Source organism: Medicago truncatula, chromosome 5, assembly GCF_003473485.1.
Source record: "Medicago truncatula cultivar Jemalong A17 chromosome 5, MtrunA17r5.0-ANR, whole genome shotgun sequence".
NCBI classification, from domain to species: Eukaryota; Viridiplantae; Streptophyta; class Magnoliopsida; order Fabales; family Fabaceae; genus Medicago; species Medicago truncatula.
The window spans coordinates 35,157,816-35,174,075 of record NC_053046.1 but is presented as its reverse complement, the minus strand read 5'-3'; the positions used below and the strand labels follow the sequence as shown (position 1 = coordinate 35,174,075).

The window sequence follows — 16,260 nt, the reverse complement described above, 5'->3', positions numbered from 1 at the left end:
GGTCTGGCTCACCGAGTCGGTCCATCGGACCTGTATTTTAGCTTGTCATATACCATCGGCCTATTATTTTCATGGTTTAGGAAAACCAATCGTGCTTTAGACTGGTCCATTAAAAATACTAAGAAAAATAGGAAGTAGTTTTGGTTGACTTTGCTAAAAACATTTTTAGGTTGATATGTTTTTTAAAAAAGGCATACAATGAATTAACCTTACATATATGTTATTTGCACCCAAAAATCCAGACGCATATACAACACAATTATATATTTAAATGATATTTTTTTTCTCTTTCTCTCCTCTGACCTTCTATGCATTTCCATCTATATGTCACTCATTTACGAGACCCTCTTTATACCTTTTGACCGTCACGAAGGTCGACGAGAATGGTGTGAAGGACGATGATATGTCCTTGGTTGACGACAATAGATGAACCATGGGGATGGTGGTGGTGGTGGTCAGGAGGACGATGGTGGGGTTGGGTAGGATAGAAAGATAAAAAGATGGAGGAGAGTGTGGTCAGTGATAGATTTGGTTTTGGTGGTGACTTGTGATCATAATGAGCCTAGAAACACAAAGCATGAACAAGAATAAGGGAACGATAAACATCATAAATCATGTCAAATTAGGTCTTCCTTCTCTAACAAATCTGAAAGTCAATAATGATTTTAACATATCTTTCGAACGATTTTGGGGATTGGGCATAATAATTTGCAATGAATAATGAGATTTACTGGCAATTATCATAAAAATGATATGGATAGTGAGAAACTAAAGGAATTTCGAGAATATAGACATACCAATTTAAATCTCCATCAATAATGTTATCAATTGCGTGAACAACTTCAGAGTCGTAAAAAACTTGGGATGGTCATAGCCTAGAAACACAAAGCAGGAAGAAGAACAAGGGAGCGATCAACAATAGAAATCATATCAAATTGAATCTTCCTCCTTGTCCGAAAAAGTTGAAAGTTGATAATGACGTTAACCTATCTTTTGAATGATTTTGGGGTTTAGATACAATAATTTGCAATGAAGAACGAGCTTTAATAGAGATTGTGATCTGGAAGGAAAAAGGAAAAAAGGAAGCAACATTGGTGAAAGAATAAACCCTCGTGAACTCTATAGATATGGCTCATCATTGTTGTTTCAGAAACATCGTCTTTGAAACTGATTGTGAGTTAATTGACAAATCTATTAGATAAAATAGATTCATAGGAACTTGGGTTGATAAAATGGGTCTGACTCACCAAGTCGGTCCATTTGACCTGTATTTTAGCTTGGGTTGGTTTGAAGAAAAAAAAATGAAAAGATGTAAATCTACATTCTTGGCATAGACCATTAGCCTATTATTTTAATGGGTTGGGCAAACCAATTGGGCTTCAGGCTACCCCTTTAAAAATACTAAGAAAATAGAAAGTAGTTTTGGTTGACTTTGCTAAAAACGTTGTTAGGTTGATATGTTTTTTAAAAAAGGCATACAGTGACTTAACCTCACATATATGTCATTTGCACACAAAAATCCAGACACATATACGACATAACTGTATATTTAAACAATATTTTTTCTCTTCCTCTCCCCGGATCTTCTATGCATTTCTCTCTCTGTGTCACTCATTGTTGTGTCTGTCTCTATACCTTATGACTGTCGTGAAGGTCGACAAGAATGGTGGCAAGGATGATGAAATTGTCGTGGCTGGTGAATAGTGGATGAACCACGAGGACAATGGTGGTGGTCAAGAGGACGATAGGCGGGGTAAGATAGAAAGAGAAAAGTCGGAGTAGAGTGTGACTGGTGATGTGAGAGAGAGAGAGAGAGAGAGAGATGTCATAAGATAAACAATGGTCGTCATTTCCACTGGATAATAAGGGTAAATACCCGACATAAGGTTAGTTTTATCATTTCCACTAGATAATAAGGGTAAAAGAGATAGATGATAAAACAAGAGATATGATAGAGGTTTATGATTTTAAATCTCACACTATGTCTAGGAACTTAGCATCTACAAATGAAATTATTTCGTATCCCTTAAGGAACGACATTGTCGTAACAAACCTCGCTCCTAATAGAGTATGCCTCGTCGTTAATCTTCTTGGTAAGGTACTCCAGTGCAATTCGAGCAACTTCTTGGTCAACTACTTTTTGATGGAAGAAAGTAAGTTGTGAAATGAAAATCAACCCATCCACCATCACAGTTGATCTATACGATGGTGCCTGGATTGATCCCAAGTTGCAAGAAAGAAACTTGGGATGTTTCATGTTTGACTTCAGAGCAAATTGTATCAAATTATTTTTAAACATTGTTGGGAAAAAAAACATAACACAACCATTTACATTAGACCATGACATTAGATACTAGTCTAACAATAAAAATATTCAGATTGATAAAACCTCCATAACGACAACGAGACTCATAACTTGAACATCTATATAATAAATGTTCAAGTTATGAATGTCTTTGTTGTTATAGAGGTTTTATCAATCTAAATATTTTTTCTGTTAGAGTGATATCTATTGTAATGGTCTAATGGAAATGGTTGTATTATGTTATTTTTTGCAACAATGTTTAAAAATAATTTGATACAATTTGCTCTGAAGTCAAACATGAAACATCCTGAGTTTCTTTCTCGCAACTTTGGATAAACCCAGGTACCTGCGTATAGATCAAGTGTGATGGTGGATGGGTTGATTTTCACTTCGCAACTTACTTTCTTCCATCGAAAAGCAGCTGGCCACGAAGTTGCTCGAATTGCACTGGAGTACCTTACCAAGAAGGTTAAAGACGAGGCATACTCTATTATGAGTGAGGTTTGTTACTACAGGGTCGTTAATTATCAACAAGATAAATCATCTCAAATTGTGTCCTCCTTCTCTAACAAATTTGAAAGTCAGTAATGATTTTAACATGTCTTTTGAACAATTTTAGGGTTAGGGTACAATAATTTGCGATGAATAATGAGATTTAATGGCAATTATCACGAAAATCATATGGATAGTTAGAAATTAAAAGAATTTTGAGAATAAACACATACCAATTTAAATCTCCATCAATAATGTTATCAATTGTGTGAACAACTTCAGAGTTGCCAAAAACTAGGATGATCATAGCCTAGAAACACAAAGCAGAGAGAATAATAAGGGATCGATCAACAACATAAATCGTATCAAATCAAACCTTCCTCCTTGTTCGACCAAGCTGAAAGTCGATAATTACATTAACCTGTCTTTTGAACGATTATGGGGTTTGGTTACAATGATTCGCAATGAAGGACGAGCTTTTTGCGACTTGGAAGGAAAAAGGATGAAAGGAAGCAACATTATTTGAAGCAAAAACCTTCGTGAACTCTGTAGATTTGGCTCCTCACTGTTGTTTCAGAAACATCGTCTTTAAAACTAATTATGAATTAATAGACAAATCTATTAGATAAAATAGCCTCCTATGTGTTAGGGCTGACAAAATGGGTATGACTCACCGAGTTGGTCCATCAGAATTGTATTTTAGCTTGGTTTGGTCTGCAAAAAAAATGAAAAGATGTAAATCTACCTTCTTGGTATAGACCATCGAGGAGCATAAAGCATGATAAAGAAACGAGGAACAATGGACAACATAAATCATGTCAAATAGGGTCTTCCTTCTCTAACAAATTTGAACATACCATTTGAACGATTTTGGGGTTTAGGTACAATAATATGCAATGAATAATGAGATTTAATGGCAATTATTACGAAAATCATATGGATAGTGAGAAATTAAAAGAATTTGGAGAATATACATACCAATTTAAATCTCCAACAATAATGTTGTCAATTGTGTAAACAGCTTCAGAGTCGCCAAACATTGGGATAATCATAACCTAGAAACACAAAGCAGAAAGAAGAACAAGGAGCGATTAAGAATGGAAATCATATCAAATCGATAATGATGTTAACCAATCTTATGAATGATTAAGGGGGTTTGGAAACAATAATTCATGAAGAACGATCTTTAATAGTGATTATGACTTGGAAGGAAAAAGGATGAAAGGAAGCAACATTGGTAGAAGAAAAATCCCTCGTGAACTCTGTAGATCTGGCTCTCCATTATTGTTTCAGAAACATCGTCTGCGAAACTGATTGTGAGTTAATAGACAAACCTATTAGATAAAATAGCTGCCTAGGAATTAGGGCTAACAAATGGGTCGAACTCACCAAGTAGGTCCATCGGGCTTGTATTTTAGCTTGGGTTGGTTTGCAAAAAAATTGAAAAGATGTAAATATACCTTCTTGTCATAGACCATCAGCCTACTATTTTCATGGGTTGGGCAAACTAATCAGGCTTCAGGCTAGCCCATTAAAAATACTAAGAAAAATAGAATGTACTTTTGGTTGACTTTGCTAATAACATTGTTGGGTTGATATTTTTAAAAAAAAAAAAAAAGTCATACAGTGAATTAGCCTTATATATATGTTACGCTGCATGACTTAACTCACGCATGGCCATTTTCAGCAAGGCTGCAGGACGCGAGCGAAAAGTGCAGGGGAAAGAGTAGAATTTGTTAACTTTTTGTTACATATACATCTAATCAAAACACACTATATTATCACTTTTTTTAGATTTGGTCATAAAATATATTTACAAATATTTATATGGTGTGATATGCTTAGATGTACTGTAAATAAAAAACGTACACAAATGGTTGCATAATTTGCTTTCAATTACAGGTTTATTAGTCTAAATATTATTGTAAACATTACATAAACAAGTAGCTGGAATAGCTCAGTTGGTTAGAGCGTGTGGCTGTTAACCACAAGGTCGGAGGTTCAACCCCTCCTTCTAGCGGTCTTTGCATTTTATAATTTTATTTACATTTTCGATTTTTAAAAGAAATAATAAAAAAAAAAAAACGTGGACGGCAGGATTCGAACCTGCGCGGGCAAAGCCCACATGATTTCTAGTCATGCCCGATAACCACTCCGGCACGTCCACTTTGATGTTATCAATGCATAATGAACCTTAATTATATTCGTTAATTTGATGCTTAAAAAAGTGAAACGAGACATTAAGGAATTACTCAAGTATAGTTCGACATACTCATAACAAATAACAAATGGATTGAATTGTTGAAGCAACAACTACGTATGTTCACAAATGGATACACCAGAAATTGTTGTGATATTTAATGGTGAAAAAGAGCATGTTTTCTCTAGAAGAATGAAGTTTGTTTATCATGCAATGTGAATGTATATGTATCATGTACGTGATATTGGTTGTTAGCCTCAGTTACATACAACAAACATGTGATAAGTTCTTTGGCTTTGACAATGCAAGGATCGATGATTATCTTACTGGTCAATGGTTATATTAAAATATATTTTTGTCATGTTTCTCACTATGGTCTTAGGTATTAGATGAGAACATTTTGATGTTTACTAATAGGATCTCACAGGAAGCTTGCTTATAGTTGTACATTGACTTTCATTTACATTCTCTTCTTTTCAAACCGGGTGAAATTTAATAATTTTTTCCAACTTATATGAAGTTTTAGTCCTCTCATTTTAGTTGAACCATAATTTTGGTTCTCCATTTTTAAATATGCAATTGGTGTGCCCTATTTTAGAAATTTCGACCATCAAACTTGATGACCTGACAATATATATAAACTTGGTGACTAGAAATGAAAATAAAGGGCATAATAGTTGAGATTCTTAGAAAATGAGGTGTTAGATCAATAATACAAAATCAAAAGAAGATCAATTGAAATGATAAAAGGGGATTAGAGTGAACAATTGATGTTTAAATTATGGGTTGGTCAGAATTTCTGAAAATGGAGATCAAAATTGTGCAATTAAAAATAAAAGACCAAAATAAGGTTTTGGCTAAAATCGGAGACCAAAATTGCATTACATTTTTATTTTATTTTATCAATTTATAACATCTTGAGGGAAAATATTTTCTGTTTATCCTTGAGAGCTCTTGGCTTCTGTTTGCTATAGTACTTTTTTAGCTTCATCTATAGATTTAGATTTTCTTTAAGTTAACAAAAATCTCACAATTGATGAATTGGAACCACATTTATTTTGTATGATATGACTTGATTTACTCAAAATATTAGAAATGAATCTCCATTTATTTTGAGAAATACTTCCCCTCCGGTCCTTATTATAAGAAAAAGTTGATTGTTTAGTTTCATAGAATAATTAATGTATTTTATTAAAAATATATACTAAATACATCATTTATACAATAAAATAAAAAAGTTAATTGTTTCTTATAATAAAGACTGGATGGAGTAGATAGGATTTATATCGAAAGAGAAATGAGTTGAGATCTTCTTTATTTTTTCTCTCTCTATTTATTATCTCCATTATCTAAAAAATTAAATGTTTTGGGATGTATAAAAAAGATTTAGACTCATTTAATGTCATACTTTTGTATTTATATCTCCAAAAGGATAGTAATGGAGCAAATGAAGATAACGGAAAATGGAATGAATCATAACCCAAGATAAATGCTTGAAATTATGAAATGAACGATAACGAACTACGTGACCAATACGTGGAAGCACTTTATACCACCAACACAACATGTATTTCGTCAAATATTAGGATTAACACTCCCAGGCTTGAGGAACATGATTCACTTTTTATTTTTTATCGTTGTAGTCGTGCTAAGTAGCATAGCCCCTACCCAAATTAGATAACATTTATGATTTAATTTTGAGTCTATAATTTTTTTTTAATGACAAATTTTAGCAGTTAATAGTTTATATTAATATATTCTCTTTTGTTAGGATTTGAATCCATGACTTTCAACTCTTTAATCATTACCTCAAACCAATTGACCTACTCAATCCATTATCAAGTCTATAATATGATATTGAGAAATTGAAACATAAATCGTTCAATCATGATGTTACTTTATTCACTTCATAATCCTATTGTATCCAAGCTCATAGGCACACACAACCCGGCCGATGAAAAGAATGGATGAAGATGAATATATAAAAATAAAAGCCTTGCATTATTCATCTAAAGATATAGTGTGTATAGATAGATATACAAAACTACTAGCTTTGTGCTTTAAAGCATGTTCCCTTTAAGATTAGATCATCACTTTTAATCGTTGTTTACCTATCCTTGCGTCTATATCAAGGGCCTTGTTTTAAGGACGTACACTGATCAATGCTAAAATCAAATTGACATGTAAAAATGAAAGCAATCATAATATAGAAAATCATACATCCATTAAAATGGTTCTAAAAATCCAAAACAGTAGTATAACTTCATGAAATTAATGAACCTTTCATTGTCATAATGTAATATAGAAATCATGCACACATATAATATATTTTTGAAAACTCTAATGAAATCAACCAACAAAGGTAGGTTAAAGGTGCGAAAAAAAGTTAAAAAATCTTGGCGACATCTTTGACTAGACCACGGTTGGCTTTTGCGAATTCAGTGAACTCATCATAAGAAATGAATCCGTCGCCATCAGTATCAATCTCTTCCATCATTCTCTTCACTTCATCTCCGGTGACTGATCCAAGTGTTTCTAATGCTTCTCCTAGCTCAGCGGAGGAGATTTTGCCATCGCCGTTGGCATCAAAGCGCTTGAAAATACGCTCGCGGTCAGCGACATCTTGTGGATCTTCAGCCATTGTAATAAACTTTGCTTTGTGTATGACAAATTGACAATTGGTTCCTTTTGGTTTTTGGATAAGCACTTAAATTGGAGATTGGTCAAAGCTAAGCTTAACGACTTGGTTTTTAAAGAGCATAGAGGCTGGCTTCAATGTAAGGTCATCCTTAAGCATAGGGAGTTATCTTATTTGGCAACCATAAGACTCATCAAAATAGCATATTTCACATCTTATTTACTATACTTATCTATGGTTGAAAATGTTTAAATGTGTTTGTTTTGGAAATGGAAGGTACTCGATCTTTTGATGGTTGAAAATGTTTAGATCCCATTGGCTCAATTTGGAATATGAGAATGTGAAAATATCCCTATGTCCACGTGGTTTCTCTTTGAGGATTCGTTCTTTACATGCCAAATGAGATTTTACTAAAAAAAGGAGAAGCTAATTTGAGAACAAGGTGTGTGCCCATAGATGGCCAAAAATAGATTGGTACAAGTACAAATATAACAACTTTATGTGAAACTCTTAACATGAGATGATTTATTCCGTTCTGACTATTTTATATAGTATCATAATAACCAACAAAATGCAACTCAAGTAAAAAATCTTAATCAACAAAATGAATGATTTATTTTTGGTGTGCACCGGCCAATGCAATAGTTCAACGCATAAACAACACACAAGAGATCTAGTAGCAAGCTACTATGATGTTCTCTCCCCCTTAAAAAGTTATTTAATATCGCGTGATTCAGTTAAGATAAAGACTGATTTTAAAGTTAATAATAGAAGTTACTAGTATATGACTTAGAGCTTTTCAATTTTTACAATAATTTGAATAACTTATTTGATACGTGAATAGTTTCATTTAAATTGTCATGCAGACATCATGTGAAAACTTTAATTATAGATTAGAACCTAAAAAACACTTTTTTAGGAGAACTAACAACACCCATAGAAATACAAGAGCAAAACGTATAAAGAAAATCAAAGTTGTCTGGATGAGAAGTACTAATGTTGTTTCCTCAACACAAAAAGAACTAATGTTGGGTATAACAATTACTCTATGAATGTGTTAAAAAAAAAAAATTACTCTATGATAGATGATTTATGATTTTACGCTTGAGGTGCTAGTTCAGTGGTAAAAACTTAGCATTGTAACCTCAAGGTGCGGAGTTCTAATCCTCTCAAGGATAGTTTGTAAAATGACCATTAGTGTAACTTGAATCAATTACTCAATAGATGGTTTAACTCTTGTAAAATGAGTAAAGGGTGAAATAAGATTTTAACTATTGATGAGGAAATTGATAGGTTAATATTTTAACACGCCAATAATTTGTTGGAAAAAAATATGACATACACTATCAATGTAAATTAATTTACACTTACATCTAATGAAAATTCAGTATTTGACAGTTCTTTTCAAAATGTGGTTACATTGTTGGCTAATGTGGCAATACAATTAGTTCTCAAATCTAATTAAATGTCAATGTTAAAAAAATTATGCCAACAATGCATCCCCATTAGTATACTTATACATCAAGCCAAACAAAATGGTTTGTTATACATGTACATAATAATATCAATTGTTAAATTTTTCATGATTAGTTGGAATTACTTGTTTTACCTTTTAAAATTAATTGTTCACTTTTGAAAAGCTATATTGCAATTGATTGCTATAAAAGATGTTGATTGGTTTCTCAAAGTTCCATATGCAACCACATGAACTGAAAATTATATATTGTCGAAATATATATAACCTGATGTTGGATAAAGAACGACCCTCCATTATTAGAACAGTTGGTTCTTATTTACTGCATTAGCTCAATAAGTTCCTAAAATTCGCCAAAAAATAATACTCAGAATGTGAAATTATGATACAGGTTTAAGCAGGGCATTCAGAACAGTTTCCTTTGTGGGCAATGCTGGTATTGCACCTCTCTCAGTCACAGTCAATGCACCACAAGCATTGGCAAACCTGAGAGATTCTCTCAATTGTTCCTCTTTCTGCAAGTTTAAACCACGTAGCGTTTAGAAAAACATGTACAAGGAAGAAAAAACTAATATATATTGAATAAAAATAAACCAGAAAGATATCACAGAATTAGTAAACTAAAATTTAAAGAGGAACTTTTAAAACTGAACACATGTTTGAGAGAGAAAAACAAACGAAAACATTAGCACGTTAATGTAATGTTTTGGCAAATTATTCATAAAATTGAGCATTATAACATTTTAGAGTTTTCACTACATTATAGGTATATCCTAAATTGAAGGGGCCGTTTGGATGAGTAGCTAAATATGTGTTTATTCAATAACCACTTATCATATAAATGCCTATGTATTAGTTGCTTCTACAATTGAAGAGAGAATGAGAAAAAATTATCCATAAACTCCACAGAAGATGCTTCTTTAAGCTACTGTAGCGTGCTCATGAAAATAAGTTGAAAATAACATATGATAAGTTCTTTCAAATACTTACAAAGTGATTATGTTATAAGTTTAAATAAGTTTCCACTAAACGACCCCTTGATGAAAGTACCAAACAGAAATGGAAGAAAAACAGGCAAGCTGTTTTTTTAAACCAGCAATAAATACTATTTTAGTCAAGCTATTTTCATTTCTTAACTCATTTACATTGAGTGGCGGGCTTAAAATTGCAGTATTAAGGTGCAAGAAATTGACAAAAATTTATGTTAACTCAAACAATAATTGATCTACAAACGAGTTTTGCAGTTGTTTGGTATAAATATTTGGGATAGTTGATGTAAAAAATAACAAAAAAATGGTCACCTGAAGTAATGAAAGATCTGTAGCTAATTGTGATAGTATTCCAGCCACAAAAGCGTCACCAGCACCGGTGGTGTCAACTGCATCCACCTTCATTCCCGTCACTCTACCACTGAATTCCTGCAAAGAAACAGATAGGACTGATGTTATTAATTGTGGATAGCAGTTTATAGTGGAAAGCTTAAAACCCTCCGTCATAGCAATATGGCAAATGGAAGCTGCCATACCTTACTTCCATGGTTTCCATGATTTGACAACATCAGATAGGAAGGGTTTCAAATAATGGTTGTCGATAATGCACTATAACTATCAGCATAACTGTTATTTATTAGGATTTAAAACCAATAAGTTTTCAGGACATTTCTAAAGCTAGGTAAGTCAAACAATGCAGATTAATTAATAACAAAATATCATGGTTATTCCATCTGATTTCCTCACACTTTTCTCGGTTCTTTGCTCTCTTGGGAAACAACGGATGCTTTAGTAAAGGCTGGCTTTGGTTTGACATTCTATGGTTTGTGCCTTTCTGTTGTAATGGGTTGTAGTATCTTGTCATGTGTACTCCTCTTTTCTCATTTGCATATATCATGCTTTGCTTTTCAAAAAATAAAATAAAGATATCATCGATTCTATATCGATGATTCTAAATGAGGTTATCCTCTATTCTTAATCTACGTGTCCAGATGGAGTAGTAACTTTGGAAGGCATACCTTGGTGTAATACCTGCAGCCTTCTGCACCTTCAGTAACAAGGAGTAGCTTGAGGTTTGGATGGAAAAGTTTTCGAACAACAGCATCATCGTATGGGTCTTCACCATTTGTAAGAAAAGAAATCTCTTCTTCACTAATCTGAAAAAATAATCATTGGATTGATTCTGTTAGTGATGACATTTTCATTCTATTTTACACCTCCTGTAATTCTTATTCTAGAAAAACGAAACAAAATACACTATTGGAATCTAAAGAATATGTATTTGTCCCTATTGATGAGAGAAGAACCTTGATGATATCTGCAGTCTCCCATATACTCAGAATTCCTTCTCTAGCACTATCTGCAGAAGGCCATAAAGGAAGCCTCAGGTTAGGGTCATAAGACAGAAATACACCAGCTTCTTTTGCAGCCTTTGCTGCAGCTATGTGTGCCGATTTGCATGGTTCTGTTATAAGACTTATTGAACCATAATGAAAGATCTTGGCCTGTAAGAAATGAATAACAGAACAATATTACGACAATAATTTAAGCATTAGGTATGAAGTTAAAGTGGCAAACATTGAAAGAATATAGACTCGCAAAGTTTTGAAGTTTCGATTTTTACCTTTGTGATTAAGTCCAAGTCTAGTTCATCTTCTTGGAGAAGCATATCAGCACTGGGGTTACGATAAAACATGAACTCTCGTTCTCCATCACTCCTTAGGGTAACAAATGCTAAGGCGGTACGTGCACCAGGGTCAAAACGCATCCCTTGGCTGTTTACATTATTTTCCTTGAGTATATCTGCAAGCATATATCCGAATTCATCCTCACCAACCTGTACATGTTGCAATAAGCATTAAAATCTTGTTGAAATTGAGTTTGGAAGATAACTTTAAGTATGACTTCTAGTTCATGAAAAATACAATACAATAATGCCAAACAGCAGAAATTACGTAGTTAGGGGCATAATTGAAGATTAGTTGTAACCACATAATTATTGACATGCTTATGATTATATAACTTCAAATATTAGGTAATTCTTGTAAAATGGAGCTACTCACCAAACCGGCAAGGAACCGTGTATTAAAAGCACTTATTATTTATAATAATTTAAGATACAATTTTTTTAGCCTTATATGAGCCAAAACAAAGGGGTGAGTTGTTAAATGTAATCAAACATTTATAAAGTTGATAAATGTAGATGGTAAAAAATGTTCATGACAAGGGATCTCTGATTGTCATATGACTATTGAAGAAATTGTATATTTATATTATACACAAGCAAATTTAAGATTTGCAAACAAACATGTTTCTTTTATACCTTGCTCGCCTCTAGAACAAATTTCATGCCTGCAGGTTCAGTCCTGGTGATCTAAGGAGATATTTTTCTAGGTTCACAATTACATGCATGTTCAAATATTACTTGTAATGAGGGTGTCTCTTGTCAGTAAGTATTCAACATTCCTTAAAACTTTAGAGCAGGGCACTCGAAATTATAAGGTGATACACACCTTTGGGTTAATTTTCAGGTTTCTACAAAACTTATTAATCTTGTTTGAGATAGTGTACATTTTGATAGAACATTTCTGTAAATATAAGCAAGAGGTGTCAAACAGAATACGTTTATGTGTGTTCTACCACTTTATTTGTGATATATTTCTGTGTGTCCTCATCTTTAACGGTTGGCATGTACAGTTTTTCCCAACAAGATTCACAAGTCAATGAATTGGCCCCTTAAAAATTTGTGCCGTTAGATTAGTCATTTTGCTAACACGATCACCAAGTGACTGCTTAGGTGGTGGTGCCATGCAGATGCTTGGCTGGTGTTGATAGTCCCACATAAAATACGATATGGCCTAAAAAGTGTTTATAAATAGGAAGACGCCCTCACCTTATATGCTGATTTTGGAGGGTTGAATTAGACTCATACCCGAATTCTAAGAGGTGGTTAATTGACTTAACGGGTCATGTTGGAATCCACCAGTTATGTCTATTTCTAACAGAGGCTGACATGGTGACACATTTCGTTATCGAGGGACTATAATGATAAGTCGATGACAAATCTAACATCCTATATATCTTTCATGGTACGAAACAGGGTTAACTCTTGATAATTGATAAATACTAATTGTGAAAACAAATATAATGGGATTAACCAAGCAATACCCTTCCTTTGGGAAATGTATTACTCGAGTATGAGACGTAGGGACAACTTCATGTCAAGCAAAGTCAATATTGGTTGTATGCCTAAGTTGCACAATAAAGTACAATGTTTCCTTCGCCTGTAAAGTGTATAGAACGAACCTTAAAAAGTATCTATACAATACCTTTCCAATAAAAGCCGATGAACCTCCTAATCGGGATATGCCTACAGCAACATTAGCAGGAGCACCACCTGGAGCCTTTTTAAATGCTGGTGCGTCAGCCAAAGAAAGGCCACTAACAGTTGGGACAAAATCAATGAGCATTTCTCCGAAACAAACAACCAGAGGCGATTCCTTTGTTTCAGGGCTCCCATTTTCAGGTATTGCCTTTGTCTTTCCTATAACAAAGAAATGTTGAGAAGTAAAAAAAAAAGTTCACAACTTGATATCTTCAGAAGTGAAACTAAAGAAACAAGAAATAGAATCATTTAAATCTGAACCTCAATTACACACATCTAAAAAAATAAGAAAATATTGAATCAACAAGCTTTATTAGCTACAATCCATCACTAATATTGAAATGGCGAGCAAAGAAGGGAACAAATACAAAAAACAGCAGAGGAAAACAAGCTTAAGGCAAAGCTTAAACAGCAAATGCTTTAGCGAGCCACACACTGCCACCAAAAAAACAAAACACCCTGACCTACAAAATAATCCCAGGCCAAAACAGTTGCCACGCCTAAGAAAAACACACACAGACCGAGGGACACTAAAACCAAACCCCTGAACAAGACCTGCACCTCTCAGACAGCAAAACACAGACACCTTTCATGCCCCATTACATTCGAATGCAATCTCCCGGGTCCCAACACCACTCATAGAAGAAGCAAGGGGAACACTTTAGTCAAGTCAAACTCCACCTCCAAGACAATACCTTATTATCCTCGGCCATAACATCACTCTCTTTCACAACATTGTTGAACATCCTTTCATTCCCACTCCTCCATATCACTCAAACTGTCGCATGCCAAATAAGCATAAGACCATGCCTCATTCTCTTATTGTTAGCCTCTCTTCTCCAACATTCCAACTGCCTAAATAAATTAAATGGAGTAATAAAATTAATTTCAATCCAAAATCACCCTCCACACCTTTGATATGACTTGGCAATGTAAGAATAAATGAGACTATGTTTCCACAAATTCATCACAAAAAACACAATGTTGGGAACTTTGTGGATCAATAGCTTTTCGAAGCAAAAGGTTTTGTCTAGTTGGAATACGATCCCTAAATAATTGCCAAGAAAACGCTACCACCTTAGACGGAGTCAGACTCTTCCATAAATGCCCGAATACCTTTTCCTGCAAAGGACTAACTTCCCCTTCAAGCACCATCCCAAATTGATGACAAAACTACATCCTCCACTTAGTTGAGACAAATGCATCCCAAAATAATAAAACAAAAGTTGCAAACAAAAATAGTAAAAGCAGTAGCTTGTCTTTTGTTAGGAGTCTTACATTGGGAAGCCTTACCTAAAAAGTGATTCTTATAATTCAAGGGGTTCTCTCATCTTATTTTCTGGGCTTTTTCCTTTGGGCTTATACTCTTAGCATTGGTGTTTTCATTGATAGTGTCGATTTCTTGGAAAGAACTATCCAGGAAGGGTTCTGACCGATGGAGGTTTCTGACCAGATAACGCTGATTAAAGTATCACCCAATGAAGTATTGTGGAGTGGACGTGAGGTCGTCGACTCTCAAACAGTGGTACATTGTTAGAAGTTCCACATTGGAGATAGCTTACCAAAATAGTGAGGCTTATAATTCAAGGGGTTCTCTAACTTAGAGCCTATTTGAATTGAATTATTTGAGCTTATCTACGGACATAAGCACTTATGAGACTGTTACAACTTATGACATCCATAAGTTGTTTTCGGCCTATTTCCATAAGCACTCCAGCTAGCTTACGAAAACAACTTAAAGCTCATATAAAAACAAATTGGCTATATTTTATCCTTTGTTATAAAAGTACCTTATACAAAAACACTTATATGATAAGTGCTTATACTATAAACACTTAATTAAGTCGTTTCTCCAAACAAATAGGCAAATCTTGAGTTTTAGTCTCCCTTAAGGATTATACTCCTAACATCTTTGCACCTCTTTTATTGTGTCAAATCATCAACATTCTTAAGCTTTAGATTGCGAAATTCCAAAATTCCAATTTCACTCATTCAATTGCCTACAGTTTCATGAAATAATAAACATGCAAGTGATGCATGCAACAACTACAATCTCATTTCTTCAAAAACTTTAGCTCATTTCAGGAAATACCAATCTTCAATGCATCAGCATCAAAATACAGAATCAAAACTGAAAATTGACAAAAACCCAGAATTGATTTACCTTTAAAATTCAACCGAACATTAGGAGGAGAATGAGTTGAAGGAAAAACCGAAGCTTTAACAATGGGTTGGCTGAATTTTACAGAACCTGGAGGGTTAGTAACCACACTCGTGAAGGTGAAAGAACCACCACAGTGAAGAGCCATGGAAGAAGCAAAATTACTTCACACAGTACAAAGATTCAGAATCAGAACAGTGTTGAATGTTAATCGATTAAGATGTGAGATTTGAATTGAGTTATGATTTGTTGGATTACTGTTTCGGAGGAAGCATAGGTACAAGAATGTGTTTCTTAAAATGATGTTTTTCGTGTTGTCTTTTGATTGTGTCTTTCTCTGCTATCAAACAAATAAGCAAAGGACAGCGCTTACTATAAGAGTTATAACTTATAAGCTAAACTAAAACGGGAATCAGTTAAAACTGTTTTTTTTTGGGGTAGTTAAACTGAAATATGGTAAGCTAGATAAATAGTAATGAAATGATATAACGATGATTAAAAAGTAGTACTTACAATTTATTGGTAAAAAAAAATAGTACTTACTTATAGTGCATTTATGTTTTTATAATTTTTTTAAGATTTTAAATTTGTTTAAAATTTTGGATGGTTTTGGGGT

The 16,260-nt window shown here is 33.7% G+C and overlaps 2 protein-coding genes, 1 long non-coding RNA gene and 2 other non-coding genes across 6 annotated transcripts; 1 reads left to right on the top strand and 4 right to left on the bottom strand.

Annotated features, from left to right (window-relative positions):
* Window positions 1-2,558: 2,558 nt before the first annotated feature.
* On the bottom strand, window positions 2,559-4,095 carry LOC120580506 (uncharacterized). 2 transcript variants are annotated; one of them, XR_005646229.1, is made up of 4 exons: window positions 3,776-4,095; window positions 3,472-3,511; window positions 3,213-3,362; window positions 2,559-3,107 (listed from the first exon to the last, which is right to left on the bottom strand). It is a non-coding gene; the product is annotated as an uncharacterized lncRNA (long non-coding RNA). The 2 variants fall into 2 exon arrangements; XR_005646230.1 differs by having other exon boundaries at window positions 3,219-3,362.
* Window positions 4,096-4,743: 648 nt separating this feature from the next.
* Window positions 4,744-4,817, top strand: TRNAN-GUU (transfer RNA asparagine (anticodon GUU)). The gene has a single exon. It is a non-coding gene; the product is annotated as a tRNA-Asn (tRNA).
* A 65-nt stretch (window positions 4,818-4,882) lies between these two features.
* Window positions 4,883-4,964, bottom strand: TRNAS-AGA (transfer RNA serine (anticodon AGA)). Its single transcript has one exon. It is a non-coding gene; the product is annotated as a tRNA-Ser (tRNA).
* Window positions 4,965-7,318: 2,354 nt separating this feature from the next.
* On the bottom strand, window positions 7,319-7,695 carry LOC11436926 (polcalcin Nic t 1). Its single transcript, XM_003616324.2, has one exon. The coding sequence runs from the start codon at window positions 7,636-7,638 to the stop codon at window positions 7,384-7,386; it is 255 nt and encodes an 84-aa protein (XP_003616372.1). The 5' UTR covers window positions 7,639-7,695; the 3' UTR covers window positions 7,319-7,383.
* A 1,618-nt stretch (window positions 7,696-9,313) lies between these two features.
* Window positions 9,314-16,011, bottom strand: LOC11436464 (probable fructokinase-6, chloroplastic). The gene is made up of 7 exons (XM_003616323.3): window positions 15,648-16,011; window positions 13,428-13,642; window positions 11,723-11,935; window positions 11,406-11,603; window positions 11,118-11,255; window positions 10,411-10,527; window positions 9,314-9,624 (listed from the first exon to the last, which is right to left on the bottom strand). Exons 1-7 carry the CDS (start codon window positions 15,790-15,792, stop codon window positions 9,490-9,492), a joined length of 1,161 nt encoding a protein of 386 aa, XP_003616371.1. The 5' UTR covers window positions 15,793-16,011; the 3' UTR covers window positions 9,314-9,489.
* Between the last annotated feature and the right edge of the window lie 249 nt (window positions 16,012-16,260).

Bases quoted from the DNA above. Each gene is read 5' to 3' on its own strand.
- LOC11436926 (XM_003616324.2), bottom strand. From the start codon at position 7,638: ATGGCTGAAGATCCACAAGATGTCGCTGACCGCGAGCGTATTTTCAAG.
- LOC11436464 (XM_003616323.3), bottom strand. From the start codon at position 15,792: ATGGCTCTTCACTGTGGTGGTTCTTTCACCTTCACGAGTGTGGTTACT. The intron at 11,936-13,427 runs GTATTGTATAGA...CAACATGTACAG, and splicing joins CATCGGCTTTTATTGGAAAG to GTTGGTGAGGATGAATTCGG. The intron at 9,625-10,410 runs GTGACCATTTTT...TTAAACTTGCAG, and splicing joins CAGATCTTTCATTACTTCAG to AAAGAGGAACAATTGAGAGA.